Below are 27316 nucleotides of genomic sequence, written 5' to 3'. Positions count from 1 at the left end.
GTTAACATGCTCTCTAAAGTCCTAGCTACAAGGATGGAGAAAGTGCTGCCTTCGGTAATATCACAAGATCAAACTGGATTTATTAAATGCAGACACTTAGCTTCCAATCTCCGACGCCTGTTCAATGTAATATATTCACTTGCAAAGACAAACACCCCAGAGATATTATTATCGTTGGATGCAGAAAAAGCATTTGATATGATTGAATGGAACTACCTTTTCACTACATTAGAGAAATTTGGGTTTGGCCCGAACATTTGTGCATGGATCAACCTACTGTATACCAATCCAGAAGCTTCAATTTGTATTAACAATATTTACTCAGAATACTTTAAACTAGAACGTGGTACCAGACAAGGATGCCCCTTGTCACCACTGCTATTTGCAATTGCCATTGAACCACTGGCAGTTCACTGTCGAAATGCTTATAAGATAAAGAGGATTATCAGAGAAGGACTGGAACAGAAAATTTCTCTATATGCAGATGATATGGTTTTGTATATATCAGACCCACAAAATACTGTGCCTGCAGTCTTAACAGCATTTACATAATTTCAAAAGATCTCTGGTCTCAGATTTAATTTGAATAAAAGTGTGCTCTTTCCAGTGAATTCTCAAGCATACAATATTAGATTGGACACCTTCCCTTTTATTATTGCAAATCAATTTAAATACCTAGGGGTAAATATCACAAGTAACCATAAATCTCTTTATCAACAAAATTTTGCCGTCTGTATGGAAAAAATTAAGCAAGACTTGCATAGATGGTCAACCCTCCACCTCACTTTAGCTGGAAGAATTAACATTGTTAAGATGAATATCCTTCCTAAGCTTCTCTTTTTATTTGAAAACATTCCAGTATACATCAATAAATCATTCTTTAAGCAATTAGATTCAACCACAACCTCATTTATTTGGAACCTAAAACATCCACATATCCAAAGAGTGACCCTACAAAGGCCTAAGATAGAAGGTGGCATGGCTCTACCTAACTTTCAGTTTTATTACTGGGCAGCAAACATACAAGCTATAAAAACCTGGACACAAATAGATGAACATACACAGGCTTGGTCCGCAATAGAACTAAAATCCTGCAGTACTTCTCTATATTACCTGCTTTGTGCCCCAATAAATGCAAGTTATCGCCAATATACTAATAACCCAATTGTGCTTCACTCACTCAGAATATGGAACCAATGTAGAAAGCATTTTAAGATGGAGAATCTTTTATCTGTAGCACCTCTGCATGAGAACCATCTTTTTCAACCCTCGCAAACATATGCAGTTTTTAATATCTGGAAAACATTTGGGATTATATTGCTTAGATATCTTTATATAGACAACATCTTTGCATCCTATGAACAATTACATTCCAAATTTTATTTTCCAGCAACACATTTCTTTCACTATCTTCAAATTAGAAACTTTGTCAAACAGAACCTGCCCGATTTTCCCCATCTCCCACCTTCCTCTATGCTGGAAAAATATAGCTCAGTCTCGAGGACTCAGCCAGTATTTCTGCAATATATAAAAATATTTTACAGTCCCTCCCTTTCAAAGATCCAAGAGGACAATGGGAAAATGATCTCTCACTCAACATATCAGAAAAGGAGTGGAAGGTAGCAATGCAGAGAATTCATTTGAGCTCCATACGTGCAAAGCATACAATTATTCAGCTCAAAATTATATATCGAGTACATCTGTCTTGCTTGAAATTGTCCAAAATGTTTCCAGGGCAAGATCCAACCTGTGAACGCTGCAATCAAGTCCCAGCCTCACTGGGTCACATGTTCTGGGCCTGCACCAAATTAACATCATTCTGGACAAAAATGTTTAAGTGCCTTTCAGACAGCCTTGGTGTCACAATCCCTCCTAATCCACTAACAGCTGTGTTTGGTGTCCTTCCAGATGGGCTTAAAGTGGAGGAGGACAAGCAAACGGTGATTGCCTTCACTACACTATTGGCACGCAGACTTATTTTGTTAAACTGGAAGAATCCTAACTCTCCTCTTTTAAGTCAGTGGGTAACTGATATTTTATATTATTTTAAATTGGAAAAAATCAAATTCTCACTTAGAGGATCTGTGCAGAACTTCTTCAAAACCTGGCAGGATCTAATTAATAATATTTTAGAATAAGCTCTTAAAGCACTGAGGAAGTGGATTCTCTCCCTATTTCTTTTTCTTCTCCATTTATCTTTATCCGCCTATTAAACTCTTCAATTTATTTATTTTTACTATTTTTAAGTTTTAGTCCGTTGGCCATGCTCTCTTTCTTAGGGGTGGAGGTGGATTTATTTTCAATCCTTTTTTTTTTTTTTTGTAAAAATTGATCTATTTGTATGGAATGATTACAATAAAATCAAAATAAAAAAAAAAGAAATATGGTATTGTCTAAGACGACTTAAGTTTTGAAGTTAGATTAGATACAACTGTGCAAAACAAAACATTGCCGCCATGTTATTTTTCTTGTAGATGAGAAACTTTCTCCTGGCTTATGTTACACATATTATTTTTTCTGATAGAGTCATGAAATAACCACCAGGGCATGCTTATGCACACACCTACACTCACTCATACATGGCCAATTTAAAGTCATCAATGAACCCAAAAACGCATAACTGGGGGATGCTTGTGTAAAGGGAAGACCCCAGAAGCATATCTAGATGTACATAAAGAGAAAGTGCTAACTCTGTATAAATCGTGATCAGCCTGAAACTCAAATACAGGACATTGGAGCTATAAGGCTGCAGTTAAAACCTCTGTGCCATAGTGCGACACCAGAGCTATTTGAAGTAAACAGCAGCAACAAACAGATTATAATAGAAAGCCATAGGTTAAATACATATTAAAACAGACTTAACCTTATTATACAAATGAAAAATAAAAAAAGACAACATAAAAATGATTGGAACTGTACTAAAATATTAAAATACCAAAATTGTTATTTTTTTGGTGCTTACATAAAATCTGGTTGCTGTTATTCCTTTACAGGTATCTAACTGAGCTAAACCAAGTAATCAAGAGTTAGACTTACACTGAAGTTGAGCACCTTTGTCATTAGGATATATTTTTTATACATTACCAGTGGGTCAGGTTTCTTCAACAAAACCACATTTTGTTATCTGAATCACAATATTCTGTCTAAGACAAGGAGGCTATGTTCACAGGAAGCACAACATATATATCTCTGTAATCTTCCCTAGTGAAAAATTGTTGCACAAGCCTCTTGTGAAGGCAAGGATATACTGAATGCACAACCCTGACCACTTTTATTATGGGTAAAATAAGCCCCAGTTTTCAATATTACGAGCTGTCATTTAGATACTGTACCTAGGAAAGAAGAGCACTTCATGCTGGACACCTGCCATTTGTTGCATGTTGCTCTCTGCATTGTGGTAAACCTCATTCTACAATGTGACTTACAACATCAAGTGCACAAGGTCTCAAAAAGTGATATAATTCATCATAATACCTGTAATTTGCATAGCACATCTTTCGCACAAACAATGAAGCATAAATTGTTTTACAAGCATTCAAGATTTAATTTAATCAACACAACATTGACACTCAAACTTCATATAAAATAAATACTCTTAAAAATTAATAAAGGTATTTACTGAAGATGTTTGGCATATAAAGAGGTACTGCAGTGTACTGAAAAGGATAACAAGAAGTACAAGTTAGTGGTTTAGTCTTAAAATTAGAGACCATGCTTGCCTCTCATTCAGTAGGAGACTGTCACTGACATTACACCTTCCAAATGTTAGCCTGTGACACTACACTTTCCAAACAATGGCCTTTAAAGCACTTAAACATTTGGCTAAAACAGAGTTTAGTGGAAAATATTAGTAGCCATCAAGACAGATTTTTACGGAGATGTTTTTTTACAAAGAAAACATTTGGTCCATATGCAAAGTAAACAGAATTGTGTTCTTATCCCACAAAGCACATGTTGACGTTAAACTGGTCAGCAATAAGGGACAAAAGTGACATAAGACAAGATGAAAAACTATAATCCTAGTTCCACTCAGAAAATTGTTCTACAACAATGAGAAATATATATTATCTCTAAATGTTTTTGTGCTTTTCATTACAAAAAAGCAATTATTTTGTTAAATAAAAAAGTGATTTAATTTTACATATCCACCTTCTTTTACCTTTCCAAATTACTTATTATTGTATGGGTAATTTCATGTCAAATCGTCCCACTTTTGGACCTCATCATCACAGATTTTAACGAAACTTGGCATGCTGATTTGGTCATACGAGTATCCCATGGAACTGAAATTACACGTGTCTTGGATCAGTATTAAGGGAGATTTAAGCTAACAAAGTTTGAACTTATTGGGGGGGGAGGTTATGACTATGACTGGCTATATCTTCCTAAATACAAGCGGCACAGAAAGGGTTCTCATTATCGTTTTAAAGCTCTTTTCCAACTCCATATTTTGTGTAAAACACTATGCTATCCCCAAAATGAAAAATTACCATGTAATGAGTGATTATAATATTAAAAATTGAATATAATACAACTATATTTTAAAATTGGCCAGTTCAGTTTTGATTTCTACATAGACACTTGTGACAAAGTATTTAAACAACTTTTTTTCTTTTAAATCCAATTTGCCATTCAGAAATTCATCACACTAGTAAATCAGTTGTTTCCTCTTTAAAGATGAATTGGTGCCTTTGATTAAAATTCCTGTATTTCAATATTTACTGTATTCTCTTTGTTGAGGATGGCTATTTTTTTTAATGTTTGAAGAATTTATGAAAGATAATATTAAAAATAGCAATATATACTCATGATATTTCTTACTAAATACTCTTTATCCTCTAGTTTACTAAGAAACCTAATGACAGTGTTAATTACATTCAAACTGCTTTTCCTCTGTACAGTACACAGTCATTTTCATGTTTATTTGCTTAATGTTATATAAAAAGTGATGCATGAATCCATTAGCATCTGCCATATGCCCATAACACACATAGCAATGCAGGCCAAAATATACAGAGCTACATCACTGTCGGCCATAAGAGAGCTGATGATAAATATAAACCCAGAGTAATGATTTGTGAATGTTCATGTGTTCAGGCACGTCCCTAAATAAGACAGAGTTGGCTATACTGCTATCTCTTGTTGATCCACTCCCTCACATTCCTAAACTTGTCTTTCTCCCAGCTGTAAACCATCATCTTCCTTCTGCATGAGCAAGAGAATCTGAGGCTGAAGCATTGTTTTAAGGTCTGTCTTATAGTTCCATTTGTTCACTGGAGTTACTTATATAAATGCCATTTTCCCCAAACAATACATATACACGAGGGGATACCCAAAAATGACCAAAATCTGTACCAGGCACATTATCTTGACTTAGTTGCGAATTTGCCGCTAGGTGTAGCGTAGTTACAGTATTCTGTGGCAGTCTGCCAAGTGGCGTTGCTCTGTATTGTTCATACGGCATTGTGTGTCGGTTTTTCTTGGTGCTTATTAAACATGTTCTGAGTTTTTTGTGATGGGTGATCATAAAGAACAGCGAGTCTGCATTAAGTTTCTTTTCTGTTAGGGAAAACAGCTGCTGAAACTGTAATGATGCTTGAAACTGCTTTTAAAGAGGACGCTATAAGTAAAACACAGGTCTACGAGTGGTTTTCATGTTTCAAACTTGGGGGGGGGGGTGGGGGGATATCACTTGATCTTAGTCCCTGTGACTTTTTCTTGTTCCCGCATATGAAAAAAGAACTCAAAGGAAAGCGTTTTTGTACCATGGAAGAAGTCAAAGAAAAATCACTGCAGGCACTGAACAGCATTCCTCTTCAGCAATTCCAAAAATGTGGGAAAACTGTTGGGACAAGTACATTCATTCACAAGTTTCAGTATGTAAAAATTATTAAAACAATTTTTTTTTCAATTCCAATTATTTTTGGGTACCCCCTCGTATATATAAACACACACACACACAAACAGATCCACCTAAAGATTAGACTGTATAATGTTCCAAGGAATCCCAAGGACCCAGCAGCTATATCCAGGAAACTAAAGGCCTCAGGCAATGTGATAAATGTTCCAGTTCATGATTCAAAAGTTAGAAAAATAAAATCAAGGGTAGACTAGAGAAAGCCCCCTCCCTCCAAAAATAACATGACAGCATATGTTAGGTTTGCAAAGCTGCACCTGAACAAGCCACCAGATAACTGGAACAATGTGCTCTGGACACATAAAACCAAAGTGGAGTTAATTCCATATCAAACCAAACAACCTATTAGTGCAAGAATCTTATAACAAATCACAGGCATAATAAACTGTTGAGAAAAATTACCATAACTACAACTGCACAATTAATAAATGAATGGATGAAAAAGAAAATATTCAAAATTTTGGAATCTCTAACTCAACGTCCTGACCTCAGTTAAGACCCCTGAGATGTTATTGATGGACCAAAACGAGTGCCAAGCTTATACAAATACCCCCAAACATCAAGGAACTGAAGCAGTGTAATAAGCAAGAGTGGGAGAATTTCTTCTAATGTGAATTAAGAGAATGAGAAACATTCAGGGGAATGGATTACTTTACGTTATTGCTCCTAAAGGTACTGTATATTGGGTTCTTCACACCTAAACTATTGTAGCCAGCTTTAATCTTTTAAAGCAAAATAAACATTCAAAGCATGCTTTCTCTTTTGAAGTCAATGGCGGAGAATATTTTAAGGGAAAACCACAAAGACTGGTGAAATTTATATGAAAATCAAATCAAAGGGGAAAATCAAACTTGAGATTAGTTAGTAGGCAAAAAAAATCAAAATCAAAACCTTGCTGACGAGTTTTTGCTTTTAGACACACAGCACAGACATTTTCTGAGTATGCAGTTCACTCTTTTAAAATGGTCACCAGACATTATACACCACTGGCAAGTGACATCATTATGATTTGTTCTAATAGGGAAGGGCATGATAACATAAAAACCAATAGTTAAAGAAATTATTAAAAAATAAAATCTATATTTTTTAACTAAATCATACAGACATCTGAATCTTGGCACACACATTTTGTGGTAATGCTTTGAAATTAATTTAGTTTTAATTTTTTTTGTCTGGCGCCTCCTGACTCACTGGTATGAGAAAATCCCCATACATGATAAACAGTTCGACTAATCGTTATGACTAGATATGCAAGACATTAAGGTTTTTTGGGATCCCGATCTACTTTTGGCCCTCTATACCCGACAAACCCTCATTTCTAGGCCATTTTTGGATTATATTTTCTGCAGGTAATTACACCCTTATGATAAAGAGTAAATCAATAGGTGTTGTGGTGATCAGAAGAACTTGAAATTATACATGCCACATTAACTAGCCCCAGGAGGTGAAAGTTTGTCTTTATCATAAAACTTTGAAAACATGGGGATCGGTAATATAAGCACGTGGAGTGTTGTTTTATGCTATTTAGAGGTTGCTGATCATGAATGTGATGATACTTTTGATATCTGATTCTTTATTGGTGGTCCTAGCCCTCTAAGAGACACTCCCAGAACTTAAACATGACAAGTTCAAACATAAGCATGTGGGGTATCGTTTCAGACTATTTCAAGGTCAGTGATTACGAATGTGATGTTATTTTTGATCCTTGACTAAGGATTTAGCCCTGTATGAACCTCTAACAAAGGATGAAAAATGACAAATTTCTACTACAGTCAAGAAAATGTAGACTTTAAATTTTTAAACTGAAGTATACATTTTAATATTTCAAATACTGTATTTGATTAAACTATTCTTGTTTTTTAAATACTTCTTCTTAATGAATTAAATCATTACATTTCTTATGAACACCTAGAATTAGGAAGGGTAAGGAAAGCAAATGCTTATAATATAAAGAAAACTTGACATGATGTAAAAGAAGAGCATTAATGGATTCCTCATCTGCATTCAAAATCATGACCACATTTACAAGGTATAACAAACAATATTGACAATTGACAAGTCCACAAATCCCAGGATGATTTTGTGCCACCAAAGCCATTCTCAGTCAAACTCAAGAAAATACTGTGCACTAGCCTACAAAGTTTGAAAAAAAAAAATCTGCTCCATATGGGATCTTAATAACAACAGTTATGAACATCAGTCAATCTTAATATTTCAACAATCTGGTTTTATAACAAAGGAGTTCAATGAAAATGGACAGAAATAAGGTGGAAAACATGAAATACATTTTATCTGCTTGCATGTTGCTTTGTTTAAAATGGCCAGTACAAGTCAGCAATTTATGACAACCCCAAATCACACTTGTAACATGCACTCATGCAAATTCACATAGTAACCACTCTACCAACCAATCTGCCATCATAAAAATAAGGCATAAGCACCAAAGCTGGCCTTATTTAAAGTAAAATATACAAAAGTAAAGCTGTTTTGGGTTTTTGTACTATAAAAAAGTACAATTACTGAATTTCAGATTTTCAGATATCATGTTATTAAATTATCAGCCGCCACTATGCATGCTTCTTAAAAAAAGTATAAACAAAAAGATTAGGCACCATTTTAACATTACAGTACAGAAAGAAGACTTTGTTTCTCCCATATAGCAGCTTTCTCTGGACAAATCACAAAGGTGAACTTAAAAGGTTTTAAACATTCTATATCCGGCTATTTCCATCCATTAAAGGACAGATTACCTGTCTGCATACCAGTCTCTTCTTGCCAATAAAATAAAATAAAATAAATAGCACTGCTTCTACAAAAAACACCCAACTGAAAACAATATTGAGTATTTGCATGCATTTAAGTAAGCATTTTGAGCAGATAAGAACAGCAAAATATGATGGATAAACAAATTGCTTATATCAGGAGATAAGTTTAAAGTAAGTAACCAATCTCTTGCAAAAGCACATTGCTTTGTCAACAAAGAAGCATACATAAGGGTTGCCATGTTATTCTTGTTTAAGCTGTTTAACAAAATTGTTATCATATTAATATTCTCAAACCTGCTTAATCCAGTTCAGAGCTGGAAGGGGCACATGTCAGGAACCAGAATTAAATGGAGTGATGCTTAATTAAAAAGGCCATTTGCACAAGTCCATATTTGGTTCAGTTTTTAGTCTCCAGTTAACAAGACCCAAGTGTCATTTGGAATGTGCAGAAAAATTCTAGAAAAACCCAAGCAGGGTCCACAAAGATAACAGCGAGATTTGAAAGTATATTTAAGTAATAAACTTCATACCATTTGTTTAAGCTGCATAGGTAAGGTATAAGATTTTTGAAAGGGAAAAAAATAACTAACCTTATCATTGTCAAAATATTTCAAATAATCAGCCTCCAGTTTTACCCATCTTTTCTGGTATATATAAGAGCTGCAGAAAAAAGCACAAAAGATAAAAGATTAATCCACCAATTTTATCTTAACATACTTTTCATATTGATGTCAGGGAATCAACATTATCATGTTGCAGAAGCAACACAGTTATATGCTCTCATACTAAACAAATTTAGAACTTCCAATGAAATAATATTCATACCTTCTGGACGTTTAAAAGTGACTGAAAGGAAACCCACACAAGCACAGGGGAAAACATGCAGAATCTTTAGAGACATGGAGAAAACTGGCAAGTAACTCCAGCTTCCTGGAGCTAAATGCAGTGCCACACTGCTAATCCATTTAATTAAATATTTAATTATTTAATTTCCAAAATGACCTATCAAACTTTAGTTTTATATTAACTTTTCTAGCTGGTATTAAGACATCAGCTCTCTTATGGCCAACAAGTGTGTTTAAATCAATCCACTATTAACAGCACACACCAGCTCAAGGCCCTTTACACCACAAATAAGATGACAATATGGTATCAAAATATACTATTTGATTCAATACAATTCATTTAAAAATATCAAGTGAAAAAAAACAAAAAATACATTATGAAAAATACAAGGACACCTTGTGTCACATTACATACAACTGAAAATGCTGCACAGCAAAGCAGAACTGTTCTATAGAACACTTTAGTATTCTGGAGATTTTGTTCTTGGGTATCCGAGATCTACTGAGTTGTACCCTGGAGGTAACGCACTCTGCCTCAGTCACTTTTTATTTTTTACTTTGTCTAGTGATGGGTCTCAAAAGCATTCTCCAGCAGAAATCCAAGGCACCACTGGGTCAAATGAAATAATCCCCCTGAGAGTGAGATCTACCCTTGAATCTTCTACTGAGCTACAGTATGCCAGATATAGGTCCCATGACAAGCGTCAGGGAGATAACCTCACCAGTAGCCCTAACCACATCAACAGGTACCTTTCCATCTACATCATCAGTAGATCTGGTTTTCTAGACTGTAAACCTCCATTCTCTTATCATAAAGAACGCTAGTGATGAAGTGAAACAACCAAGTTTTTTCCGCACAAAGTTTTGTGAAATTTAAATTTTGCAAATGATTTAATAATTGTGATACAAAGTTCAATGAAGAGTTTTTTGCATTTCATTTTTTTGAGTGGACAGCAAGGAACACTGCAATGCAGGCAGGCATTGCCAGGCAGGCACGTAGGCAGGCATTGGCAGGCAGGCAGGCAGATAGATAGATAGATAGATAGATAGATAGATAGATAGATAGATAGATAGATAGATAGATAGATAGATAGATAGATAGATAGATAGATAGATAGATAGATAGATAGATAGATAGATAGATAGATAGATAGATAGATAGATAGATAGATAGATAGATAGATAGATAGATAGATAGATAGATAGATAGATAGATAGATAGATAGATAGATAGATAGAACAAACGTTATTTGTCACCGGAGTAAATTTGGCTTTTTACAGAAGCTATTTAAATAAACACATATATTCTGTACATACATAAACAAACAAACACACTTTTGTCTGACCACAATAGAATGACTATAAAGCAAGAAAATTAAAAAGAATGAAAAGTTCTGACTTGGCTATGACAATCACTGGGAGGCATTAGGCAGACATATTGCTGCAGGTATCAAGGAGTGCCAGTAGCATTTCTTGACACACTTCTTCTGAATAATTCATTGGCTAAAAGTCCTCAGTGTTGGTGTGTCAGAGGGAGATTGTGCAGCATTTTTCAAAATCGCACTCAGTTTTGTTTTAATTCTCTTGTTCACTACTACCTCCAGAGTGCATCTTATAATTGACCTTGTCCTTTTAATTTGCCTGTTGATTCAGTGGGACTCTCAGGCAGCAGGATAGTTTTTACCCCCAAGCTGTCAAACTCCTTAACACCATGCTGCCACCTTTGATCTTCCACACTGCCTCAACCACCTCTAAAAATATTTCCGTGCAAAGACTAGTGTGCACGTAGAAAAGAACTGAAAATCTCATACTGACCTTTAAGTATTTTGACACTCTTGATATACTTCTGCTGTGAAACACTCTGACCTGTCATTGTTTACACATGTCTTAAACAACTACATTATCATCATACACTGATAATTTCTGTATTATCTATATCTATTATGTATTTATTATATTACATATCTATTGACTATATTTATGTATCTAGATTGCAAATACCATACATTGCATCAATGTTCATATTGCTAACTACACGTCAATATTGCTTCTATTTCTTTGTCTTGTCTTTGCACAATGTCTTGTCTTGTTTGTGTTTTAATTTTAAATTTAAATTTAAATTTTAAATCTACTTTTAATTAATTATTTGCACTTCATGTTGTTACACTGTGGACTCTGAACTTCGCAATTTTGTCTCTCTGTATACTTGTATATGGTTGAGATGACAATAAAGTTCACTTTGACTTTGACTCTGAAGTGATGTTACCAGCTCAGCACACCACAATGTAGAAAATGGCACTGGTCATCACAGAGTGATAGAAGATGTGAAGGATGTCACCTCCCACATTAACCAGTTAAACCTTTTGTGCTGACACTAGCTGCTCAGCATTTCCACTTATGCACTGGGTAGAAGGTTCTGTAGCAGGTTGCTTCATGATAGTGCCACATGGACTGCCACCCCTTTGTTGCCTCACCTCATCTGTCTCAGCATTGCATAGAAACTGACAAGTGTCGGCTGATTGTAACAACTGCTCAACTAAACATTAATATAGGGACACAGGCAATACAGTGGCAGGGGATATCCCTAGCTAACACTTCATCAATGGGATAAAGGGATAAGGACAGGGATATTGGAATAAAATGTATGTATGTGACAGGAACTAAACACCTTTCTACTTGTGTCAGTAACCTATGCAGGTACCTAATTTTCACAGCTGATAGTGTACCTGAAATCTCATTCTTTCAGTAACTAATTAAAGCTTATGACTGCAGAGAAGTATGGGATAATACATTGACTAGTACAGTGTCATGATCACCTCTAACTTTACATAGGAACAAGACATTCAAAATACCCAAAATCTAAACTGGATGTTCATTTCGAGGTCCTGTAAGTTAACATCATGAAATGGAGAAAAAATCTAGATAAGCACTTTGCTGAGTTGTAATCTCAAAGATTCAAGTAGTGATAAGTATGCAATTTACCCTGCTGCTGGCAAATACTGTTACTGGTCAGGTTGGGGAGCATGCACTGGTACAGCTCGTTGCTGCACCCACCACAAGATGAAATACCTTTGAACCTGACTGGCAACCCCTCCAGGCAGACACGTGGTCCAGCCCCACCCTCCGTAAATGACCATCTATCTGCTGCTGCCAGGTGTTACGTGAGCGTCCCCTTGGCCTGGTCCAACTGTTCAGGTCCTCAGCAATGAGAATCCTGCAAGCCGGATCACCCTCATGGAATCATTCCACATGGCCGTAGTGCTGTAATTGACGCTCCCTCTCTCATTCAGGACTCTGTGAGCAACCGCTCATTCGACACAAAGTCAAACCAGCGGCACCCAAGGATACTCCAAAGAGACATAAGACCAAAGGTTTTCAGGTCACTGGATAGCACCCATATCTCACAATCATATAGCAAAACAGGGAGCACCAGGACTCTAAAAACTTGGACCTTCTTTCTTTTGCAGAGATATCGGGAGCACCACACACCCCTTTCCAGAAACCTCATGACGTCCCATGCTCTCCCAATTCCTCTACTGAAGAGTCACTAGAGACATGAATGTCACTGCCGGTAAGTAAACCTCTCAATGAGGTCAACTTTCTCTCAAACTACTGATGGCTGTGCCCAAGACATCATTAAAGGTCTGGATCTTGGTTTTTATCCAGGATACTCGCAAATAAAATAATAATAAAAGTAAATACTGTTACCAAAAGAAAAATACCAGCGGGCTTAGATCCACATGCAGTACCTCCAACAAGATACTATATGGCATGCAATCACATATCTCACACATTAAAAACAACCAGGCTTAAGCAGTACACTTTGTTTTTTTTGGATTTGAGGTTCAACTACTGGGTCTGTTTCACAATCCCAGGCCAGCGAGCTCCGTGTGCATGAGAGTTGACAAATAATGAGTGTTCCCCTGGAACAAACGCAAATAATGTAGCTAGGAGGAATAAGTAATACAGGTGTTTAGGACCTGACAAACAGATGAGAGGCTCATCTGGCTAAACTCATCGTACCTGTAAAACCTAATCAAGGACACTGGCTCCGTCAGGCAGCACGGTCAGAAAAAGGGTGAGCTTGCAATGCTTCGGAAATGTGAAACTGTGCTGAAAAGTCATGGCAGAGTCATGTAGTTTGTCATGTCCTGCGATTTCAAGTCTTGTAAATTGAAATACTCATGTAACAAGTTCAAGAATTGCACTTATCAAGTTTGACTTCCCCTCCAACTAGAAGTCCTGTAATGTAACATCAGACTTCCATTCAGAATTGAAATACTTTCACCAACAAGCCTTCAATTCAGGCACTGCTTCAGCTACTTGGATTTGCTGTACCTTACATCAAAACTTCTTTCTGTTAAAATTGCATTGAAGGCTGACTTTCTTTAATTCGGAAACTTCCCTAATTACTGATGACCTTGACATTCACTGATCATGTTTTGGCCAGGAGGTGAAGGTGAAGTTCATTCAGACTTAAGGACTTCAACCTTTTTTGAGATACTGTACTGATGGGATTTGACAGCTACCCAATCAATGGTGTCTGCTTGGCATTCATGGGACAGTCTCACTTACTCCCAGGTCAAGTTTTTAAGGTAAACCATCATAAAAGTTTATTTTTGTACTGTTCTTTGTCTGCCTCCCTCCTCTTAAACTAATTTGTTAAGAGTAACTTTCCCAGGACATCAAGACTCCCAAAAAATTAGCCCAACAGAGCCCTAAAGCCCCACAAGCAAAAAAAGAACATCAAAATGAAAAGATCACATTTTATTTCCCTTCTAGTGGTTGCATATACTTTCCTTTAACACTAGAATTACCAGAGTCTACGAAAAAACTCGTAGATCCGGCCCACCTTAAAACCGTTCTCACCTCTCCGCCAGTGTCACATTTAGAAGAAAAAAGTAACACTTTTGCCCCAGTGGGGAATCAGTGGGGTCTCGGTGGCACAGAAAGCCTGCTGCGCTCTGCGACAGCAAATCTTAGCGATACGCCACGGAAGCTGTTGTATTGTTCTTGAACCTTTTGTGAAAGTGTTGATTTGATCTTTGGAAATCAGGCTTCACACTTTCTATAGTTTATGCCTACATTTTGTAACATTTATTACTAAAATATGAAAAAGTTTCTGTTTTAACAATGTGTTTACATATATTACTGTAGAAACGGAACACACATGAAATGCATGTGTTCCAAATAATGATCTATTATTTCCACTCTAAAACTCCAGCACTTCACTCACTCCCAGATAATCAAACAAGGCATGAGCTGGGAAAACTTAGTGAACTTTCTGCGACGGTGGGGGGTGGAATAGCTGGCTGCTTGCTGCTCGTCTTAATCGGCACATTTAGAAGACAAAAGACACTGGTGGAGAGGTGAGAACAGTTTTAAGGTGGGCCGAATCTACGAGTTTTTTCGTAGACTCTGGTAATTCTAGTGTTAAATAAATATAAACAGCTTATTGACTTTAAATTCATGTTACTGAAAAACGTAATGCTAAAGCCATTGTTCATTAAAAATACTGAGGTTTGTTTAAACAAACTCAAAAGCACACTCTTTTCTTTATGAACCTTTCTTTAGCTACTAGGCCACACTGCCTAACTATGTTTTAAGAAACACATTACAATTATACTTGTCTGTGGGATGGTGGAGCAGGCAACATTTTCTTCAAAAAGAACAGTGGACATTATGAGCACATCTAAAATTAATGGGTTCTGTTTCCGCTTGTAAGTTTTCTCACTATTGTAAATACTTTAAAAATGAGTTAAAATTCTACTATTTTAAGGATTTTGCAGCTTTTTTCATTTGACACTGATATACAGGGAATGGATATCTGCTTATTGAATGCCATTGTTTGTTTAGACTTCTGACTCTCCTGACTGACAGCAGGCTGCTAAAGAGGAAACACAATGAATACAAATTCTGGTTCACATAATGATTACTGTAATTAATTCTCAGCCAGAACTTAGCTGCTATATTCCTATAAATCTTTTTGTCTGGACAAAATGCATAATGAAATGGTGTCACTTGTATTATTGCATAATCTGGATTTGTACAGAAGTAACTTTGCTATACTCTTCAGTATTTTGTAATAACTAGGATAGAATTAACTGTGTAGTGGTGATTAAACCACCAGAGTCAAGTCACCACAACAGTATACAATTCTTGGTGTTTCGGAAGAAAGCTGATGCAAAGAATAAAAGTTTAACTTTGGTAGGTAAACTTTTAAACAGATGAGGCAAAGTCTAAAAGGGATAAAATGGGATTTTTAAGTGTGGACACAGTCGAGGAGCAGTAGATCAGGTTCAAAAATGTTTTACACATAATGCAGGACAGGTACATCCCAAAAATTTGAATAAGAAGCTGTAAAGGAAAAAGCAGTTGTATAAGGCATATGAGACTAATATATCAAGTGCCAATTGCAGGTTGTATGACAGCATGAGGGCAACCATTAAGAAGGATATCATGGAAACTAAAAGGCATTTGGAGAGGAATATAAAATAAGGTGAAAGAGGACTGAAAGAGATATTTTCAGTATTTTGGTACAAAAAGTAACAGTCAAGGAGTAGGTGAAGTGTACCTGGAATCATGAAAGGGAATTAAAAAATATAGACGGTGAAACAGCAGATTGTACCAGACTTGCATTTTTCTGAAGTCTTTACATGTGAGGAAGTGTTAATAGGGATTACTAAGGAGTTGGTGAGTGATTTGGAAATTGTAGAGGGAGGATTACTGCTTTGATTTAATAGGCTGAAATCAAACAAATCCACAGGACCAGATAATATTTACCCTCAAGTGCTTAAGGAGGTCAGTGAGTACATAAATAAATCCTTGATGCATATTTTTAGGAAGTCACTGTGCACTGGGGAAATTCTGAAGGACCGGAAGATGGCAAATAGTAATCATCCCATTATATAAAAAGGGTGATCAGGCAGATCGAAACAACTATAGGAAAGTAAGTTTAAATGCATCACAGGTAAATTAATGGAAGGTTTGAGTATGAATTTGTTCTCATGGAAAGAACAGGAGTTTTACTGAACAATCAGCATGGGTTCAGATAATGGAGGTTCTGTTTTACTAACATACTTGAATTCTATGAGAAAGCAACAAAATGGTACAATCAAAGTGGTGCATATGATATTATTTATCCTGACTTTCAGAAAGCATTTAGTAAAGTACCATGAGAGTTTATGTATCAAACTAAAAGAGGTGGGAGTTCACAGCGTAAAGTGGAGATGGGCAAAACTAGCTAATACACAGGAAGCAGAGGGTAAAGGTGCAAGAAACCCTTTCAGAATTGGATAAAGCTAAGAGTGATGTCCAGAAGGGATCAGTGCTAGGGCTGCTGGTATTTTGAATATGTATATAAATGATTTGATAGGAATATACTGTAAATAACAAGCTGACTGAGTTTTCAGATGATACCAAGCTAGGCAGATCAGCAGAAAATCTAGAATCCACTGAATCAATACAGAGGGACTTGGGCAGCATACGGGATTGGGCAGATGAAATTCAATGTAAGTAAATGTAAAGTATTACAAAGACAAAGTAAGCATGCTAGATTTAAATACACAATGCAGGGTCTGAAAATCAAAAGTACACCTTAAAAGAAGGATTTATGGGTCGTAGTAGACTCAGCATTGTCAATTTCCAGTGTTCAGAAGCCATTAAGAAGGCTAATAGAATGTTTGGTTATATAACAGGATGTGTGGAGTACACATCCAAGTAGGTTATGCTCACGTGTTACAACATACTGGTGAGGCCTCATCTGTGGTACTATGTACAGTTTTCGTCTCCAGGCTACTAAAAGACATAGATTCGCTAGAAAATGTACAGAAAAGAGCAACTAGGCTGATTCCACAACTGCAGAAGATGCGTTATGTGGAAAGATTAAAACAGCCATTAAAGAACATTTCAGTTTAAGCGAAAAAAAAGCTTTTCAGTTTAAGCAAAAGGAGATTAGGAGTTGACATGACTGAAGTGTTTAAAATTATAAAAAGCATTAGTACAGTGGACTGTGGCTGTTACTTTAAATTAAATTCAACAAGAACATGGGGGCACATTTGGAAACATGTTAAGGGTAAATTTTGTACAAACATAAGGAAGTTGACTTTAGGAACTTTCAGAACTTAATTGATGTTATTTTGGACGATTGGACTTGCAAGCTTTGTTGGGCAGAATGGCATGTTCTCATGTAATTCTTTCCAATGTTCAAACTGTTTCAGTAAAACAATTTGCTCTTTCCCATAATTTAGTTGCAAGTGGTAAAGCAACTTTCTCACAATGAAAACTAGATTTCAATTTGACTTGGGTCCCTCACCAATTCCTTAGTTCAGCACATAAGTATGTAGACAATAGATGTTATTTAATTGAAGTTTAATCAAATGTAATTAAACACATAAAACTAAACTAATAAATACTTTAAGATTTCTTTTACTTTCAAGGTGGTCATTATAGAAATATTCAGGTCACCGCAATGATTTCCCTAAATAATATATTTTTTTAAATAGATTTTGACTGCTGGTTATCATTTTCATTTTCATATTGTTTTTGGAAGTACATATATATTTTAGCAGTTAGATTAATTTAAAAATTTGATCAATGGTCAGACACACTAGAATTTCTAAGTAGGGTTAAGATATCAGAGGCCAGAAAGGGAGGTTTATCCTTGTGTAAAAGATATATTTATTATATGCCTATAATTAGAAATAAAGCCTGCAAACATATCAAACTATATACCATAAATAAAGTTGGAACCTGTTTTGTTTCTTAGGAAGTTGCACAAAAATATCTGAAATTGTGCATGTGTGTTGCCATCAGTCATGCTTAAAATATGAGCAATATGGCACATTGAGGAGTGGCATTGTAATGGAGGGAAGACAACCCAATAACCAGTACCAACACAGGGGCTACACTTCCCATCAGGCATATGGGTAGACACCATTATCAATGTGCACAAAGTTTTTTATTGGCCAAAGCAGGATCTCTTCTAACACAGCACTTACAGTCTTTTCTTCTCAACTAATATGGATAAGAATTTTATTGCCTCGTTAGATTAGAGCCTTTGTCTAAAACGACATCATTTTGTCTCATTGTGGGTTGTGTTCAGCCATGTTTAATTTCCAAAAGACAGCCTCTCCCCATTTAGTTTAATCTAGACCATTTTTTGAGAAATATGTGGTTCCAAACATAGAAAGAGAATGACTAAGACCAGTGTTAGTAATCTTTCCTGTTTCTTAACAGTAGGCATTAAATACATTTTATGATGAAGCACTTTTAACAATTTTTAAGCTTTGATGCCAATATAGCATCATAATTTTCAACAATTTTAAATCAACGTTGAATGAGAATACCCCCACTGGTGATGTCTCCTGTAATAATATACACTATATTAGTAAACCTTGGGTCACAGAAGCACAAAAAAGCCTCAAACATGCCTTTCAACGTTCTAGTTCCATTTTTAATCTATTTACTATAATATTTACTTTTTTATTTAAACAGCTTGTGTCCAGCAGGAAAAGTTAGCTCTGTGGATTTACCACATTCAATGCAATGTGGAAAGGCAATTCTTCTGACAGTACCACCTCTAAGTTACAATACTAACAATACCAAAAAACAACAACTAAAACCAATCATGATACAAATAATAATTTTATACTCAGCTTGCAAATCAAGATTCTTTATCATTCAAATCCACAAGGAGACCCCCATTAAAAATCAACAAAGGTGAACACAGAAGTTAACTCTTGGTAATCTGTCGGTTATCTTCTCCAGATGCTGTCAGAGTGTACAGAAGTTTGAACGGCAGAAAATTAAGGAAAACTGCAATTCAAAAGTTATTGTGCTGGTTCTCCAGTGTGTCCATGGTTTAGTGGTTGGGGGCATCACAAATGCTAATGTGTTGTAACACTTTTTTTAAGCTTAAGAAAATATTTTTGGTGCAACAAACCAATTACTAAACTTTGATAGAATAAAATGTTGCAAATTAAATATCATTTCATTTGGAAACTATGCTTACAGATGTAAAACTCTTAGGTGTCAATGTGACATACTGCCTTCTTTGAATCATTAAAGTCATTTCATTTGTGACTGATTTTTTTTATTAACTATTAATTGACTCTTTTTCAACAGTGTGATGACTCATATGCATCTCTCTTGATATTAAAATTAATGTCACCCTGATACAGTAGAAAGACTAATCCAAGTGTAATGTCTGAAATATCAATAGTGTCTGTTTTCAAAATGCAAGTGTACAGGTAAAACAGGATACCTTTGCACTAATTCAGACCAACACACAAATAACTAAAGTGATCTATGAGTTAATAAGCCCTGAACCGTCTTGTTCTTAGTTATGATTCTCTACAAGACGAATTATAACAGTGATCACTAGTTTATGTAATAATGCATTTAAGCCATGAGATACAACTATTATATGTAGGGTAACATAATAATTCTTTCTAATATTAAATGGTTGATAATCTACTCTGAGTTATATTGTTATCAGTTTTAGACTACATCCTACAAAAGTGGCTTGGCCTCATTAACATAGCAAAGAACATGCTATTCAGCCAATCTGACAATATAAACCAAATTTCCTTTCAAAATATTAATTGTCTTTGCTGCTTAATGTTATTTTTGTCTATGATTTCATGCACTACAAAAATAGCATACGCCATCCCTTTAAACAGAATTTAAAGAAGTTTTTTTAATTCTAAAGCAGCTGTCTAGACTGTAAATCACTACCAAGAGTTCCAATGACTTAAAATAGCAATTATAGTCACTCTCTTTACTAATCATCTTAAACTTGGAATGCTTCATAAAGTGGCTGGACTATTAGTCATCAAACCCAATGAAAGCACTTAATGCCCTAAATTGAGAAATTAAAACCATGCTATGCTAATGGAAGGGAAGACCCTTATCTAAAAAGTGTGGAAGGGTGTGTTCCCTTCTCTTCCTTATTAGCTAGAAATCAAAGACTCTCTTTTCTTTTTTCTTTTTTTACAGTATGAGCTTTGCATTATCCTACTCAAGCATTATGTGAAAAACTAGCCATGTGCTTTCCAATTAAAGGAGATTATAACACAGGTCAGGATTATTAAAATCGAAAGAAGCTGCACAATTTCCTTTGCCATCTGAAAACATCTGGGAAAAATCAATTAAAGTCAAACCATTGAAAGCATACTGTACCAGAAGATGGTCTCTTTAAAACAGCAGAGAACATTTAATATCTACTTGTGATATCTTTACATGCATCTGTTTGTGAAGGGGCATGCTACCGAGATGCTTTCTGGTTTCTACGACAGGTAGACAAACCACAGACTTCAGAAATGCCATATAAAGCTGGTTATATCAGCTATGCAAAGACTGGTATATGCATACTAATACAGTATTTACAGAAAGAAAACTCAGAATATAATTGACACACAGAAAGAAAACTCAGAATATAATTGACACAGTGTCAGACTCTGGTTTGTATCTAGCAAGAAACTGTACGAAAATAACTATGTAAGCAATAGCCATCACAGTAAGGGGAAAAATAGCTCACATTTTACAGTATATCTTTGCATAGCTTCACAAAACCTTTTTTATTTCTAGCGATAAAGCAGATATTAGCTGTAGATCGGAAAACAGCCATTTATCCAATCCATCCATCCTCCTAGCCTGCTTATATAAGACAGGGTCATGAGGAAGCTGGAGCCTATCCCAGCAAGCATCAGGTGCAAAGAAGAAACAACACTTGGACAGGGCACCAGTCCATCAAAGGAAGAACACTCATACAGAAACACAAACACACACATGCATACAGACCAATTTAATAATGTCAATTTATCTAATCCAAATATCTTTGGACTTTGGGAGGAAACGAGAGCACCCAGAGGAAACACACATGTACACGATGAGAACAAGCTATCTCAATGCAGAAAGACCCAGGACTCAAGGCAGCAGCATTACCACTTTGCCACCACACTGCACTTAGCTCATCTATATTTTATAAAATTAAAATTGCATATATCTGATGTAAAACTATAAAATGAAATTCTTCACAATCTTTTGTAGCTGCCACATAGTCACAATAACAGGTAACACTTTCAAGAGAATCTGCAGATGTTAAAAACAAAAATAAAACACCTACAATATAAAGCATACAGCTAATATAGCCATTGAATTTGTAATCAGTGCAGCTCTAAAACTTTGTTTATTCTTATTGTTTGGTAAGGAAAAGCAGGATTAACAATACAATAGAAATACCAATAACTACCATATTAGTTTCTGAACACATTATGACTAATATGCACAACTAAATAACAAAACCAGCTGTTGCTGCTAAAAAGCTGCTGTTGTTTTATGTACTTAGTATTTTTTGCTCTCTGCCCTGCTGCTTAAAGAGGCAGGTCCAACTGATTATGCTGATGGAGGGCAGCACCAGCATTATAAAAGGAGAAGCTGCTGTTCTCACAATAGCTTTTGTATTAATGATTTTGATTTCTTCTTGTGACATTTGGATTTCCTGGCTTTTGACCTCTGCTATTCTTGTATTATAGTATTTCTTAAGATTGTTGATTATCGGATTTGTTTGCCAATAAGGCAATCCTACCTGTAAACAAGCCCGTATGGATAAAATGAATGAACGAGGGTGCCCACACAAAGAAACCGCTGTAGTACAAATATGTCTATTTAACTAAATGAAACCTTAACCATGGCTACAACCTGTACACTAAACCTGAGATACAGCGTGGACGCCAGAGTGTACAGCCGCCCGAGCGCGACTGCCCACACTACCGCATATACCACGTTCATTTAGTAATGTAGCCCTCCATGCCCGGAAGATGCCGCTGTAGTACAAATGTTTATTTAATTAAATGAAACCTTAACCATGGCTACAACCTGTACACTAAACCCCAGGTACAGCGTGCACGCCAGAGTGTACAGCCGCCCGAGCGCGACCGCCTACATCACCGCATATACCACGTTCATTTAGTAATGTAGCCCTCCATGCCCGGAACCGTCACCATGGCGACTTCAGCACGCGAATACGCCGCCGTCAGCAAATGACTTCTCGCTGACGGCACAGCCATAGAAAAACAAACGCGCGACTGCATGGCTGAAAACAATAAACGAAGGTGCCTACAACTGAGTCACAGCTCCAAAAAGAAACCGCTTTAGTACAAATATGTTTATTTAATTGAATGAACTGTCCCAGGATGCACCCACCCTCCATATGTCATCCCTCCAAGTATCAGAGGGAACTGAAAGTTCTTGCCATTCTTGAATTTGCGATTCTTTCGAGAATCGGGGGCTTGCTGGTATTATTTACACTATACAACTCCAGGCAAATGACACGCAGGTAAACAGACTTGAGCTGGAGGATCGAATAGCAGGCTGCTTGCTGCTTTTGCTGATCGACACATTTACAACACAAAAGATGCTGACGGAGAGGTGCGAAGGGATTTAAGGTGGGTCGAGATTATGGGTATTTTCTTAGGCTTTGGTAATTCTAGTGTTAACTCTGGGTTGGGTTGCAGACAGGTCTGTGATGGGCCACCACATGATTGTATAGCAAATTTCCAAGTTCATCCACATACAAATTCTGTGCTGAATGATATGCCTCCTGCTATTTAACATGCTGTTTACTGCAGCAGTACAGTATGTGAAACAAAGCCGCTGACACATTTTGTTTCAGTGGCACAAAACTATAATAAGTATCTCATAACCTATTAAACAATCAGTCTGAGAAAACTTGCTGCAAAGAATCGCATAAGAAAGGGGGAGAGAAGAAGGGCAGATGCAGACACCCTTATACTGTTAAGAGACTGCTGCGCTAGAACAAAATGAATGTCGCTAGTATGTTGAAATGAAGATAACTGGTGAGGCACACGAATCTGACAATTTTCAGGATGTTATAAAAAGGTGAGTGGATCGGGTGGGATTACATACAATATATATAATGTAATGTGGCAAAGTTTTATGCTAAATGCAGTTTAAGAGATAATCTAGAACTGGCCATTGTCTCATTGCCTGTTTGCTGTTAAGGCATATATTAAATCTACAGTATGTTTGTAACATAGGTGCAAAAAAGATTTTGCAATAAGTTGAATGTGCTTCAGCGAAGAAGAAGTTCTTCTCATATTTTTAAAAAGTGATTTGATAAATGTCCATCAACTGGTAGTGTGAAGAGTAAATCTGTTGGACCATGGAGAAGCCTTAGAACACCAGAAAATATGAAAAAGTCACCTGCATAAAATACAAATAGTGCATACATTTTTTGTAATTATATTGATTTTTTTTTTTTGTTTATTGTTGAACCGGGGTATGTTAAACTATTTGCAAGATAGTTTTGAAAAATATATTGTTCATGATGGAGTTCATTTGGAAAATGTTATTAAAAAAAGGTAAAAAAAGGTAAATAAGCTGCATTGATTAATCAATTCTTGTACCCCTTCATTGCTTATCTTGCTGCACGAGCCAAGTGACTAAATTAAGTGACTTGTCATACTGTCCTTTCAAAAATCATGACATTCTCACATAGCACCTTAAAGAATTTATTTCTTTCAGCTTTTTAAATCTAGCACTAAGCATTTCTGCTGGCAGTGATATACCTCAGGACTCCATTGCTGTTTTGAATGGTAATAATTGTTTTAGATTTTAGCCACAAGTGCTCCCTGTATGGAGTTTGCATGTTCCCACCATGTGCTATGTGTTTTCTCTGTGTGCTCCAGTCTCCTCCCACAGTTCTAAGACAAGCAGATCAAGCTGATTGGCAATGTTCGCAATGTTATATTGACTCAAGTGACCATGTGTGTTCACTTTGCGATGTACTGGCGCCCTGTCCAGGAGTTGCTCTTGCCTTGCACCCTATGCTTGCTGAGACAGGCTCTGGCTGCACTGCGAACCTGCTCAGAATAAAGTGGGCTTAGACAATGGAGAGATGTATGTTTGTTTCCCCACATTTCTCTTTTAGTAATTTTCTTTTGTATGAGAAAAATGTTTGAAAGGAAACAAAAAACATTACTTTTTTACTATATAACCATTGTTATTTGTCTCTTTATGACTACACTATCATTATGATCATTATGATAATAATTCTCTTGTTGAGACCTAGTGTGGTACCAATTTTCTGATTCAGGTCAAATTTAAGAACCCCTGCACTAAATTCAAAGGGGTATTCAAAGAGTAACTGCTGCTTGTAACCAGGCTTCGAGACATGCTGTAGACTACTCCTCTTTGACAAGCTTTAGACTCTGTGGTGGACAAACCACTCCTGACAGCCCACTCCCACTCCCACCCACACCCCAAGCTGTTTAATGTGCTTGAGACTCCACAGGGGAAAAGCCCATTTCCACACACAGTAGAATTCTAAGTGGAACTGTAGCTTGTAGAAAGGTGGAGAGACACACAATTATACAACGCAACAGCTGATGCGCATGTTTGTGCGGCGCACCAGGCAGATGCCTGATCTAGAGAATGGAACTCGCGCTCGTTGTGGTACGTTTAGGGAGGGGTTGGTTGGAATTTCTGTTATTTGCTTTGGTACCTTTTCAGTACTGGTACTGAGGGTCCAAAAGCTGGTATCAACACCAAAGTAAAAATTTTAATACTGATCCAACACTAATATATACTGTATATTATTATACTGTATATGCATATTATATATACAGTTATGTCCATAAATATTTGGACAGAGACAACTTTTTTCTAATTTTGGTTCTGTACATTACCACAATGAATTTTAAATAAAACAACTCAGATGCAGTTGAAGTGCAGACTTTCAGCTTTAGTTCAGTGGGGTGAACAAAACGATTGCATAAAAATGTGAGGCAACTAAAGCATTTTTTAACACAATCCCTTCATTTCAGGGGCTCAAAAGTAATTGGACAAATTAATAACTGGAAATAAAATGTTCATTTCTAATACTTGGTTGAAAACCCTTTGCTGGCAATGACAGCCTGAAGTCTTGAACTCATGGACATCACCAGATGCTGGGTTTCCTCCTTTTTAATGCTCTGCCAGGCCTTTACTGCAGCGGCTTTCAGTTGCTGTTTGTTTGTGGGCCTTTCTGTCTGAAGTTTAGTCTTCAACAAGTGAAATGCATTCTCAATTGGGTTAAGATCAGGTGACTGACTTGGCCATTCAAGAATTTTCCACTTTTTTCCTTTAATAAACTTCTGGGTTGCTTTGGCTGTATGTTTTGGGTCATTGTCTATCTGTATCATGAAACGCCACTCAATCAATTTGACTGCATTTAGCTGGATTTGAGCAGACAGTATGTCTCTGAACACCTCAGAATTCATTCGGGTGCTTCTGTCCTGTGTCACATCATCAATAAACACTAGTGTCTCAGTGCCACTGGCAGCCATGCATGCCCAAGCCATCACACTGCCTCCACTGTGTTTCATAGATGATGTGGTATGCTTTGGATAATGAGCTGTTTCACGCCTTCTCCATACTTTTTTCTTGCCATCATTCTGGTAGAGGTTGATCTTGGTTTCATCTGTCCGAAGAATGTTTTTCCAGAACTGTGCTGGCTTTTTTAGATGTTCTTTAGCAAAGTCCAATCTAGCCTTTCTATTCTTGAGGCTTATGAGTGGCTTGCACCTTGCAGTGCACCCTCTGTATTTACTTTCATGCAGTCTTCTCTTTATGGTAGACTTTATCGATACGCCTACTCCCTGGAGAGTGTTGTTCACTTGGTTGGATGTTGTGAAGGGGTTTCTCTTCACCATGGAAATGATTCTGTGATCATTCACCACTGTTGTCTTCCATGGACGTCTAGGTCTTTTTGCGTTGCTGAGTTCACCAGTGCTTGCTTTCTTCCTCAAGATGTACCAAACTGTAGATTTTGCCACTCGTAATATTGTAGCAATTTCTCGGATGGGTTTTTTCTGTTTTCGCAGCTTAAGGATGGCTTCTTTCACCTGCATAGAGAGCTCCTTTGACTGCATGTTGTCTGTTCACAGCAAAATCTTCCACATGCAAGCACCACACCTCAAATCAACTCCAGGCCTTTTATCTGCTTAATTGATAATGACATAACGATGGACTTGCCCACACCTGCCCATGAAATAGCCTTTGAGTCAATTGTCCAATTACTTTTGAGCCCCTGAAATGAAGGGATTGTGTTAAAAGAATGCTTTAGTTGCCTCACATTTTTATGCAACCGTTTTGTTCACCCCACTGAATTAAAGCTGAAAGTCTGCACTTCAACTGCATCTGAGTTGTTTCATTTAAAATTCATTGTGGTAATGTACAGAACAAAATTAGAAAAAAGTTGTCTCTGTCCAAATATTTATGGACCTAACTGTACAGTGATCCCCCGCTATATCGCGGTTCAGCTATCGCGCCCCCGCTACATCGCGGATTTATTAATATTATTATTATTACTAGGAGGCTGCTTGCTTTGCTCGCCATCCCTCGGTTTGGTTTACCGGATAAACAATTTAAAGAGATTGTTATTTTCATGGGAATTGTTATTTTCATTTTTACTTTAAAACTTTTGTAAAAACAATATTTGTCCTTTATTTCCTGCCCTATAAAAAATGTTTATTTATATGGTCTTTCTATATCGCGGATTTTCACCAATCGCTGATGGATCTGGAAAGTAACTTCCGCGATAGGTGGGGGATCATTGTAGATTATACTGTATATTATATATATGGGACACTACTCCTGGGCTTTTCAACTTGTAATTCCAGCCTGAGTCAAGGGTTGTCACTGCCTTACAATATCTCTGCTATCTCTTTCCTTCTATAGATCCGGAAATCAACAATCCAAGTGCTCAAGACATCGCTTATGGTTCT

General features: G+C 36.5%; 1 protein-coding gene across 8 annotated transcripts in view; it reads right to left on the bottom strand.

The window, feature by feature from the left end:
- Positions 1-27316, bottom strand: part of LOC114649973 (arf-GAP with Rho-GAP domain, ANK repeat and PH domain-containing protein 1) — a 365104-nt gene that overhangs the window by 135220 nt on the left and 202568 nt on the right. For all 8 annotated transcript variants that reach the window (XM_051926528.1, XM_051926526.1, XM_051926532.1 and 5 more), the window contains one exon: positions 9273-9342. In XM_051926528.1, the coding sequence (XP_051782488.1) occupies positions 9273-9342 (70 nt within the window). The remainder of the gene's footprint in view (positions 1-9272; positions 9343-27316) is intronic.

Source organism: Erpetoichthys calabaricus, chromosome 4 (genome assembly GCF_900747795.2).
Source record: "Erpetoichthys calabaricus chromosome 4, fErpCal1.3, whole genome shotgun sequence".
In the NCBI taxonomy this organism is placed as follows: Eukaryota; Metazoa; Chordata; class Cladistia; order Polypteriformes; family Polypteridae; genus Erpetoichthys; species Erpetoichthys calabaricus.
This window is presented reverse-complemented; position numbering and strand designations above follow the sequence as displayed.